The 12,937-nt window shown below is 35.2% G+C and overlaps 1 protein-coding gene across 1 annotated transcript in view; it reads right to left on the bottom strand.

Annotated features, from left to right (window-relative positions):
* Window positions 1-12,937, bottom strand: part of LOC115769286 (NPC intracellular cholesterol transporter 1) — a 52,219-nt gene extending 39,282 nt beyond the window's left edge. The window contains exons 1-5 of the mRNA XM_030714009.1: window positions 12,859-12,937; window positions 3,323-3,437; window positions 1,494-1,664; window positions 1,271-1,427; window positions 1,003-1,079 (exon numbers count right to left, since the gene is read on the bottom strand). Of these exons, the coding sequence (XP_030569869.1) occupies window positions 1,003-1,079; window positions 1,271-1,427; window positions 1,494-1,664; window positions 3,323-3,406 (489 nt within the window). The 5' untranslated portion in view covers window positions 3,407-3,437; window positions 12,859-12,937. The remainder of the gene's footprint in view (window positions 1-1,002; window positions 1,080-1,270; window positions 1,428-1,493; window positions 1,665-3,322; window positions 3,438-12,858) is intronic.

The following is a 12,937-nucleotide window of genomic DNA, read 5'->3' as shown; positions in this document are numbered from 1 at the left end:
CAGGAGTATTTAATCTTCGGCGGGCCGATTTGCTAAAGCAAACGAGCTTGTAGTGCGAGTTCTTTGTGGTGTTGGTAGAAGAGGGTATCCCCTATTCAGGAACTTCTACCTATAGCCTCTTACTTGCAGTCGTCTTTAAGAGCGACCTCTTCCATGATATATATATATATATATACCGTGTTTATAATTCAGTTAAATCAATAGCGAATAGAAGTTCTACAGATAACTTCTAAATCTCCTTTTGTTGCTTCATGCAGATTACATATGTCGGCGAAGATGTAATATTTGTTACTTTATTCAGGACTTTTTCGCCATTCATTATCCTTAATAACTCAAATTCTATTTCCTTCTTCATATTGGGAACAATTCGTTCATTTTGGATGTCACCTTCACATATTAAATACCCCAATTATCAAAAAAAGTGGGATTTGAGGCCATGAACATATTTGTATAAATTTCTTTCTATTAATACGTGCTTGTGGTTCAATTGAGTTCGTAGTGAATGATAAGCAGTCTTCTAATTTTATTCAAACACTTTGCCTTTGTTGTCATTCACATCTATGAATGTAGTGTCAACTTAAGACAATTCCATATATTCTACAAGATGCTTTAAGCTTTAACTAAATTTGGTATTTAGCCAATCAGATGCTTCTAAGCTGTTTAAAATGTATATTTATGACTTTTAATCGTTCTAGGTTTCATGTAGACAATTTTATAATCTATCATTTATCATTGTAATGTAAACTAATAGTCACTGCCAAAATTATCTGTTTGTGGAGACAGCGGACGACCAAATAGAATACTCCTTTCAACATGTCGGCAGTGATAAAAGAAATGTTTGTATTCTGCTTAAGATTGTAAATGCTAATGTTCAACAAGGTTGACACTCTTTTTGTTGACCATTCATTATATAAATGAATAAAGTTCAACATTAATCTAAACTTTTAACGAAACTTTTTTAACGAAAATCTTAACATTTAAAAAGTCAAAAATATATCCAACCTGAGCGCATGACTTATAAGTCTTGTTTATATACTCCTCTGTTATGTGTAAATCCAAAGCAGTCACATAGTCATCACCTGAAAGTACAAATATTGACCAAGTATTTATTGATAAACCTCAAGAAACCTAGAAGCGAATATTGTTATCATTATTTTTAAAAAATTTTGAACAGATTAATATTAATAAATATATATTATATATTAATATTTTTTTAAAATAAAAATGAACAAATCAACCGATGATTAAACTAAAGATCAAATAGTTATACCTTTATCATTTTTTTTTGTAGAAGCAACTCTTGCGAATTTTGATTGTTCTGGAGAGCACGAAAACTCGCAAATATGCCGAGCTAAGTTAGCCATACATGATGGACAGCGATCAAGAATAGCAGAAGCCAGTTTAATATTTTTATTTAATATTTTCACCTAAAAAGAATAAGAAAAAATATTTTTATTTTGCACCTGATTTTAAAGAGCACTTTTTGATAGTACCTGATCAACGTCACAGCAAAATTTAGTTTGTTTTTCTTCTAGAAGAAAACTACATCTTTCTGCTAACAATTGAAGTCCATCTGCAGGCATTTCTTTTGGTGTACCATTATAGGAACAATATTGATTGTGATAAGAAGCATCGGTATTACATACTCCATACCAGATACAATCCTGGAAAATATCAATTACTTTATTAGTTAATAATATCAATCACAAAAGTTGTTTATGTATGCATTACAATTTAAGGCAGGAAATGGGCGCGTCTAAAACACGTCTGAAGTAGAATATTAAATATTATTAATATATTGGTTTTGTCCATCTGTTCATATAATTGAAAGTTTAATCGCCGTCATTTACGTAAATATTTTGAACTTTTAAAGATAATTTCGTAAATATCCGCGTAAAACTGTTAGATTTCCTTAATTTTTCGTGAGACGATCACCTCTAAAAGTAGAACTACCAAGTAAGAGGCTCCAGTAGGGAGTTCCCGACTAGGGGGTACCCTGAACCCTCATATAGAAACACCAAATGCGCACTACTTGCCGCCGCCTTTACTCGACAGCCACACCAACAATTTATTTTCAATGAAGAAAAAAACCAATTAAAATATTTTTCTTAACCGGTCTTGATAAAATCCTGTTTTTTTGAGCAAATCTCTTAGCTTTTAAGAGATAGCGTCACCCAATTTGACATGTAATAGAATAAACAGATTAAATGTCTTTAAATGTAATGTATTCAAATATATAGCTATATTTTTTCATCGAATATAAATTTTTGGTATGGCTGCGAGCTGCATTTGGTGTTGGTAGAAGAGGGTGCAAATAATGCAAATATACATATAAGTAGTTGTGAATAAAACCACAACCTCCTGAAATCGCGAATAGAATCCGCCTAACGGATCATCCTTCAACAATTGGGAATTGAAAATTATCCTGTAAAACTAAATATGCTGATATAAATATTTAATATGCTATATGCTGATTTAGAAAATGTATAAATTAATTGGGTCATTTAGCTGTGAAGTTATGTCATTTAGTTCAGACAAAGCTTGATTGAACAGATCGCTAAAATGAGCTAACATATTTAGTGCAATCTTCTGTCTGCTTAGCATCGTCAGATATGTGCCCAATTTATAAAAGAGTTATCTGGTTATAAGGGTAGAAATAGGGGGCGATAATTCCTGGTAGGTCTAGAGGGAACCATTATGTGTCGTCAACAATTAACGTATGTAGGAAGACAACACCGACTATTATCTTAAGGTTAATTATCTGTAGTAAGATCGAAAAGTACGATGGCACAGAACACAACTTGGTTCTGTAAGGGTTTATACGACCTTAACTATTTTTAAACTGCAGGCACCAGATACGTAAGCAGCGTTTCAGACAAGCGAGATATCAGTTTTTTGACGTGACCAGTCCTACAGCTACTCTAAATCCATATTCGTCTCCCAAACTAATAAAACTTCTCTATCAAAATATCGTTCAACATCCTTTCGACCCTATCTTCGCATCAAATTACCTTCTATTCTGTCCCAGTCTGACATTTAAAATTAATGCTAGATCTTTTATTGTTTCTGAACCCTTGATACTGAAGTTGTCTAAAATTACCTTAAAACTAATGTATTAGTTTTCTATTGCCGTCATCTGCTTCATCTTTAGCACCCTGGCTTACTCCCAGAGTTTAAAATTTAACAAGACAGACTGCTCTAATCAATACTGCCCGATTCGAGGATACATTGGATCTTCATGTACCAATACCAAATAGGGTACCATACAATAACCATACAAACATGTCAAAAATGTTGCCAAAAAATATATTCTATTACTCACCTGCTTTGACGCACAAAAGAAAGATATAAGTATCCCAAATATGAAGAATTTCACTTCAGGTGTACTACCCCGTAGTAAAACCATTGTGCAGATTATAACGGCTTAGCTATCATATCTATAAAATAAAAAAAAGTAGTTAGATATAATAGCAAAATATAAATAAATATATATATTTAATTATAATTATATCCATTTTCTTGCTTTGGTAAAGTGTGTGAATTCAACCCAAGTTCACCTACTTCCAACGCGATAGTAATCAAGGTGAAAAAGACTATGAATGTCACTAAGCCTAAAAAGAAATCACTCGACCCAATTAAAGATACTGGTGGCACAGTTTAAAAATCGAATGCCACGGCCAAAATTGAGAAAGACGATGAGCCAGTCGCCCAGGATCTCTAACCTACCTGCATCCACCAAAACGGAGCTGGACGTGTTCACCATCATGCAGAACAAAAATTCACTTTATCACCACTGCAAAGCAGGTTCCCCTACTCTCCTATTCCGCTTATTTAAGGTAGCCGACAGCGTCCTGATCCCAGAGTGTTGACTTGTTGAAGGAAAGATTTTTTATTAAAAATGTTTTACTACCCTTGGGAGCTAGATCACAATCTTTCAAGAAAACTTCTTAGTATTTTTGTGCTCAATAATTTTAGTTATAGCGGCATCTCTGCAGTAAGCTTGGAGCGAAGGTCCGCTCCGATAAGGCTGCTGTCAGCATACATATCCCAACAGCAGCGATACGTTTTAAATTGGTCCTAGTGGCTCTTTGATATATATAACATCGAATCAGATCCCACTTTCATAAAAAAAGACGCAAAGCAATAGAGACGATTATTGTATTACATGTCATAGCTAATCTCGTCAGAAAAAAAGTATACTGCTTTTCTGCCTATAATATTGCATTTGAGCTTGACCTAGAAAACCCCAAAAAAAGAACACCTCATCAACCTCTTAACCGATTGGTACGAACAGCACCTCAAAACTCTTATATTGTAGAGCCCATACTCGATACAGTTAAAACCATCATAGACGCATCCAACTGTGATTGCTTCTTATCCCGCAAATAAACATAAGAAAAAGAAAAAAAACCAATGTAGTGGCCACGGCTAGTAAATGATTTACGTATAAACAGCAAAGATCTCTTTAAGCAAGCCAAAAGGATCAACTAGGATGAAAGCTCCAACTACAAACTTAGTCTACTTTCACTTAAAAGAGACGGAAGACTGTCGGCTCGTGGATAAAATCACGCGACAAATCAACCATAGTTCTCATAAGAGCTTAACTTCTGGGACATAGCGTATCGCATAAATCGCTGTCAAAGGAGGTGATTCTAAATCACTTTCTGTTAAGCTGTAAGCCGCTTAAGTAGGAGCTGAGTAGGAGCTGAAAATAAAAATGCTGCGAAACTGCAACACGCCGGTGCAACTGGTACTAATTGGCTTCAGACTATTTTTTTACAAATGATTGTGACAGGCAAGATGTCATATGTCTTGCTTAGATTAAAAGATGCGGATGATTTTGCAATCATTTTCACTAGAAAATATCCTGCGACGTTATATATAAGATTTAAACAATTGTCCGCTTAAAAACGGAACTCTAAAATAATCAAAATCCCAACCTTTAGTACTCCGAAATTAATTTCGCCCTCTCCTTTGGCGAAACCGCCAAATACTTCGGACTGGTATTAGACGGGAAACTGAACTAGAATCTGAACACTCAGGAATGAAGTTAGTATTTTATGATTGACTACTGTATTCAAATAAAGTTATCGCTTTTAATATACTCATTCCCCGATGACGCCACTGGACAACAGCAATTCAGGCCAGGATCTAAGATGAACAGTTTGGTTGGTGGGTGTATGTGTACACTCCATCAAAATATACAACGTCAGAGTACATTTTAATCTTTCTGATCAACCTAACATATTTTAGCAATTTACGCCACCAAAGCCAAAGACATCAGTTAGAAACTGACGCAAATCTTTTCATATATGAAAAGTATAATATCTTACTGTATCTGGCCGCGAAGGCGTCGCAGGCATGGCAGAGGAGTTACCCGGACAAGACAAGACTAAAATCCTTTCTAATAAAATTGATATATGCATGCCCTTGGCGACTTCTAAGCTCCTTCTTAAAGAAAACTTTAAAAGAGCAAGGAATAAGCTGCGCGGCGGTGACACGATTTTTAACAGGGCATTGGATGATTGGGGTGCACCCCATTAACGCACCCACTTAACGTCCTATACAATGCCTTTTGTCGCAGAGTTGATCATTAATGGGATGATTATAACAATTTCATCCGTAATTTCTTTACCGGAAAGTCTTTGGTATACAATTGATAATATTTTTTTGCTGCCACTTTTAAACCTTTTTGAACATTATCATATATAAATGAAAATACATGTTCGGTCAATCGTGTTAAAACGTACACTTTCTGTGTATTGTTGACACATACTACCATAAACATAACATGACCAGACAATATCGAGACATCGACCGCCGCTAGCGCAGCTATGCAGAGCTTGTACATTTTTGTTCCAAGCTATAGAGAAAGTACTGGCACTAACCCAACTACATATGTTGTTTACGATTCCAAAATCTTGTCAAATTTGCAAGGGACAGGCCGGCAGGCACACAAGCGCAAAAATTCTTCTATTCATATACAAAATATGCAAGTATGCATGAATAGCGAGTCCAAAGTATTATAAATTCACACATGCCAACGCTTAGGCGAGATAAAATGCACAAAATGTCGACGTGACATAGTTGCTTGTGCGGACACACACACAGACAGTAAAACGGTAAATATACAAAGCAGTTTCCTGTAATGTGAGCGAATAAAAAGGAACAACGATGCCGTTCTATTACTCAAATCATATGTATTTCTTACTCTCTTGCTGACTGAGCGTGCGGGCGTGTCTCGAACCCAAACAAAAACGAAGGCGACTGTACACTAGCCGAATATAAAACACGTTGCCCAGCATCTTCCACTGGATGTCCAGTCTATATGTTTTTTGATTAGTGCAACAACACTCGGGATTTGCTGTGTTGATTATATATATATATATATATATATATATATATATAAATAAATTTTAAGCCTTCCTGTACTAAGAAATTGAATGATATTATTTGATCATTTCTAATTAAAAATAAAATAATTGTTTCACATAGCGCACCATGTAATAACTATATTCATATTTTGATTTTCCTTGAACGCATTAAAAATGGGTAAAACGGGTATAATGTATTTGTGCAGATGTATGTAACAGGCAGAAGGAAGCATCTCCGACCCCGACCCCATAAAGTATATATATACTGATCAATAATAGCTGAGTCCGTGTGTCCATCCGACCGTCAGTATGTATGAATGCAAGGATCTATTAACCAATAAAAGTTAGAGACTTGAAATTTGGAACGTAGGTCCTGCTAGTATCCTGTGGGGCAAGTTATCGATCAAAATCGATATTGAGATCGTGTTTGTTGAGCAAATCTCGTAGGTTTTTGGAGCTAGAGTCACCAAACTTGACATGTAGCTTCAAGAATAGCCTATATATATCAAGTATCTTTCATTTTATAGCTATCGCCACCAACCCGCTACCACCACATAGTTATAAATCAAGTAAATAAACCAATTTGTATTGCACAACAAATTTAAACCACAACTTTAATGCAATTGTCTTTTAGAGAATGCACGTATATTCTATATCACTATAAGATCTACTACTACTTGAAATTTTCATCAAGATCGGTTAAGAAACCCAGCAGTTATTCAAGAAAATGTATTTTAGCTGGCCACGTGGTTGGGGCAGCTAACGCAAATTGATTTCTATATACATGTACACACACACATTCACGCGCGTCTTTATTAAATTCTATCGACTCCATTGCAATTGCGATTGTATTAAATTCTAAGCTTTTTTGTTTTCATTGGCATTTAATTGTTGCTTTGACTGTTCAGTAGAGGTATGTTACGAGTTCGAGTCATATCGAGGGACCTATTTTTTTATACCCTTGCAGATGGTATTATAATTTTGTCGTAAAATGTGTAACGCATAGAAAGAGACATCTCCGACCCTATAAAGTATATATATTCTTGATCAGCATCAACAGCCGAGTCGATAGAGCCATGTCGGTCTGTCTGTTTCTATGCGAACTAGTCCCTCAGTTTTAAAGCTATCTTAATGAAACTTTGCAGAAGTCCATATTTCTGTTGCACGCAGCACATATGTCAAAACCAGCTGGATGGGATCACTATATCATATAGCTGGCATTTATTAGTTTTACTAAGCTCCTCATATATATACAAAATCCTATTAAGATCGGACCACTATATCATATAGCTGCCATAGGAACGATCGGTCGAAAATTAAGATTTTGTATGAAAAAACATTTTGTTTATCAAGATATATTGACCAAACTCGGCATTTATTAGTTTTACTATGCTCCTCGTATATATGCAAAATCCTATTAAGATCGGACCACTATATCATATAGCTGCCATAACTCTTTTCCCTGTGCTTCCTAGATACGGGCAAAGCACTATAAGCATCATGAAAAGGTTGGGTCTGCAAGGGTATTAGATCTTCGGCGTGCCGAAGATACCCTTTCTTTCTCGTTTTTTTTTTTGTAATAATTTTTCATTCTACATTTGATGTTGGTAGAAGAGGGTTCAGGGTATTCCCTAGTCGGGAGCTCCGACTCTTGTTTTATTTTTCTTTTTGCAGTGTATGCTAAACAGAAGATCTCAGTCCCCGCCTTGACATGTAAGCATCTCGGTTTATATGTCTGAATTATGCATGCATGAAAACAAAAAAGTATGTAAATGTGCGGTGTTTTTCACCGCAGTGACTTTTGCTGTCTACGAAATTCATTTTGTTAGTTTTCGGTTTCGTTTTCAATTGGTGCTTATATTGTCTTTGGTGCCAGAGTCGTTTCGGGATCGAAGTCCACTACGAACTGCGCCCCATTCGGGCTGATCTCCTCTTCTGGTCTGCCATCATTAAGCAATCGCATTTCCAGACCAACGCCCCTCAATGTTGATACCACCATTATAGGCTTACCACAACTTTGCGGAGAATACAACATCTGCACCTTCCCATAGAATTACCCTTAGATTGAACCAACGGCCTGAATATATCAAAAAAATAAAATAAAATAAATTGTATGCTCTCTACTATTTGCATTTTTAAAATTTTTTTCTTTTGATGTCTATTTTATAAAATCAATAAATATTGATTTTTAGACATGCTTTTTTAAGCATAGCTCTACAAGTAGAAAAGCCATATACACCAGATAAGGAGTGTGGACCATAACCAAACCCTCCAATAACTGGACGCTGACACATTTTTAAAAATTGTCTTTAAAGATTTTCTCTTAAGTGGACAGGACAGAAGTAATTAATTTCCCAAACGAGAATTTGTTCATGCTATTGAAATTGATGACACAAATGTACATATCCCCAAAGGATGGTATTGAAAATGTTTATAAACTAAAAACTTTTTACCTAATATTTTTAAAAATGTATTACAATAATCGGTTATCTTCCTTACATCACTAAAATGGCACCAAGACAAAATATTAGGTATGCTACAAAAATTTTAATTAATTTGTTTGATTTGGTGCGTGAAATCGAAAAAATCTAAGATTCTTAAAAAAAAAAACAATTGCCTATATCTTTTTTTTTTGAAGGTGCAACAATGACAAATCACAATAATCGCATAATAATAACATAAAGCTTTTTCATAAAACAAAGCTATTGAAAATGTTATGTCCACTAGGTAAAGCACTGAAAAATGCATAAAGATCAGACTATAAATCAAACTATAAATAAACAATGCCGTTCTCATTCATAGGGACTAGGTACACTTTTTTGCAACTAACTCACTAAGAACATAATTCAAGGCTGCCTCATTCCTTAGCTCATCACAATAACAAATGGTTTTGTGATTTAATAAGAGAACCTAGACTCCACATTTTTATTACGCTTTCATACATCCGTACGAATGAAGGATATGGCTAGATGATCTCGGCAATAAGTACTTTTATTTTACATTTTAAGTTGGTTCAGAGTATAAAACAGGAACTATAAGTGGTGCTGATGCTTTGATGCTTTCATCTTCAATCACTTTGATTTGCCACGGACGTGACGGTCCATATAATTGAATAGATCAGTGTATTGTACAGTGCCAAATTAAACCTTGTGTCGAAGCTCTGTATGTATTGAGTGGATATATAAAATTCCAGCCACATTAGCTTACCCTTGGCACGAAGAATACCCGCGACGAGATTGACAACGAAGACATCATTAAGACATCAAAACTAGCGTTAAAGATTGCGGGGAGTGCAGCTCGATTCTAGTCTTAGCAGTCTTAGCAGTGGGGGCGACAAACTTAAAGTTCAAGGCAAGACAACATGTGGTGACATTATGTTGTTAAAGCAATAAAAAAGATTGAGCATCCTTTCAGTAACATCGATGATTGTGCTACGGTTGCCAATATGTAGACTATAATGCCTGATACATTTGTAGATAGAATAGCGTACTAGGTAACAACAAATGTTATTATACTGCTGTCGTTCTGGACCACCTGGGCGACCGGTAATTATATTTCTAACTGTTTTTAATTATTAGCTCTGGCAACGAAACGCGATGAAGGTTGTGAAATGCTTATAGATTGGTATTATGTATTGTTTTTTCAAGCGCCGGCAAAGCGCTGCCAACTTTTATTCAACCCACAAAGGTGAGAGGTGACTTGGTTTGTAAAATTGCGAAGTTACGTTGCCACCGCCTTCTACACTTTTTAAGCTCAAAATCTAAGTGTCTAAAAAAAACCCCAACTGATCAAATAATTTTACTGCAGTTTACTTGTCGTTAGATATTTCCAATTAGTCGCATACAGCTCTGTACCGTTAAGTCCTTATTTTGCTCCGCATTCCACTCTCAGAGTCATTTGCACGACTAAGTTGCTCTGGACCCAGGTCAGCATAAAATCTAATTAAAAGATAGAACAAACTCTTAAGCTTTTGATTAAGAACCTTGTTTTGCAAATGCCATCCGTTTGTTTTGTCTCGGCATTCTGATTTTCACTTTCTTTGAGTATAATGCACTCATTAACAAGGTTCGCAAAACCGAACTAACTAAAGTCTGCATGAAAGGACAAGTGTTTGTATTCAAACGCCAATATTTGAGCGAGATAGCTATCAGCTATTTACAGCACGCATCGGATAACGACGATATATCAATCGGCAGCAAACTCCGCGCAAGACTTAAAGGACTAACTTTGTATGCATATGCAACCAAACTACGTGCACTACTATTTTCTTACTGGTGGGAAAACATAATTTAAATAAATAAATATGGTTATGTTAATGTTAATTGTTTTTTGTACCTTGTGTTAGTACCCTGAAGACGGTTTGCCGATCTGCAACCGAAATATATTGGAGGCAAAATAGAATAAAATTTTTTTCATAATTTTATTTAAACAAACGCGGACCTCGAGCCATCCAACTCGCGAAAACCCTCACTAAATATGGATTCGAAAATATATTTTCGAAATAAGCAAGATTAACGGATTTGAGATGAAGATATATGCGAATGAAGAATGCAACTAACGCTGATTTTGATATTGACCAGGTGTAATGACTGTTGCCAGGTGTAATAAGTCTCATTACCCAACCGGTCCTATGTATCCTTATTCGCTAACGCAGATCAGCAGTCAGTCACAATCCCGCTGACGCGATGTGAAACACTAATCGATATACATTATGCGGTCGGAGATGCTATCTTTTTACAGTTACATGCATTTGCATTTAGCCATTATATTCGTTTTGCCCATGTGCAATGGACTTATACATATTGAATTTTGTTCCATAGTTTAAATGTATGTTGCCATTTAATTCGGTAATTTAACAGAATGCAACTTTATATTTCCGTCATTAGAAAATACCAGACGCTTCAATAACTTTACGCTGATACTACATATTGAACTATTTTGTTCGAAAAATCTGTAATAACTGAAGCAATCAAATTCACATACTAAGCATTTTTATACCCTGAACCCATTAAAAATGGGTACAAGGGTATATTGTATTTGTGCAAAATCCAAATGTATGTAACAGGCAGAAGGAAGCATCTCCGACCCCATAAAGTATATATATTCTTGATCAGCACCAATAGCCGAGTCGATCTAGCCATGTCCGTCTGTCTGTCCGTCCGTCCGTCCGTAATCGATAACTTACTCCGTTTCCAAGCAATCGATAAAAATCGATATCGATATCGATAAGAGGTAGAGTCACCAAACTTGACATATAGCTTTTAAAATATAATATATGTATATATGCATTTGATGTTGGAAGAAGAGGGTTCAGGGTATCCCCTAGTCGGGAGCTCCCGACTAGTACCTCTTCCTTGTTTACCTCTATAACTGGCCTTCACCCCGATTGCTTTTCTGACACAAATGTGTTAAGGATGGTAATGAAATTACTGACTGACCCAACATGTTTATTTCCTAGCTCTTGGACATTGTATATCGTTAATCTGCTAAAATGGCACCAATAAATTTAAGGTGTTTTAATAAAAAATTCGAAGTTATTATTTGTTTAAAAATAAAAATTGTCCACGCGTTCAATATAGGCAAATAAAAACGAGAAAGTAAGGATAGGTTTGGCACTCCGAATATTTAATACCCCCCACAAATGTAAAATTTGATAAAAATGTCTTGTAAAACAAACTATTTGCTATATCTACTGTCCTTCCGATCGTTCCGTTTCTATGGTAGCTGCAAATATATGGGGTTCCGATCCGGCCGGTTTTGACACTACTTTAAAACTGTCACTAGTTTGCATAGAACTCAACTGTTTATGCAGATCCAGAATGTATAACCTGAATATGTCCTCTTTCTATGCGTTAATTTGTACTTCTTAAAAAGGTTGCCACTTCCATAACCGGAAAAAACCCCGCGATAGAGGGTGTCCGCTCTCCGCAGTTTTCACTGTAGATTTTTTTTTGTATCTTCATATGACCACAACGGCTCTTTATGCTGAACATTAATATACGAAGATCCTCCATTTGTGTATATTTTCACATTTTTATTATACCATTTTGTTTATATGTGTACAGAAACTAAAGACTAATAGACTAAGGCTTAGTCGCAAGAAATTGTGATACTTCTTTTTAAAAATAACAATATTAATTGCTTACAACACCACAAAATATTCCGATTGTGTGGGACAGCAATGTCATAGCCCATAAGAATACACAAATAATTATTTTTTACATACATATGTACATGTATGAATGCGCATTTAATGCTATGCACTGTTATCAGTTTGGGCAAGCTGAGTCATTCACTTGTATATGTGTAAGAATATATACACTTGTATAAATTACAATGATTGTAAGGGGCACTTTATTATTGAAATGTGTTTAGTCAATATGTACTTATACATATGTAGATAGATAATATATAATACCCACGAGCTTATATACAATCGTTAACGTTATAAATATTTTCAGATATGTAATAGTGAATTAGGTACCTTTTTGTATTTAATAAATGAACTCTATAACTTTTGACACACTTGAACTTGCTCAAAACACCACAATATACTGTTGTCT

This window comes from Drosophila novamexicana, unplaced genomic scaffold, assembly GCF_003285875.2.
Source record: "Drosophila novamexicana strain 15010-1031.04,08,12 unplaced genomic scaffold, DnovRS2.1 tig00004549-arrow-arrow-pilon, whole genome shotgun sequence".
NCBI classification, from domain to species: Eukaryota; Metazoa; Arthropoda; class Insecta; order Diptera; family Drosophilidae; genus Drosophila; species Drosophila novamexicana.
The sequence above is the reverse complement of the archived record's forward strand: the minus strand, read 5'-3'. Positions and strand labels throughout refer to the sequence as shown.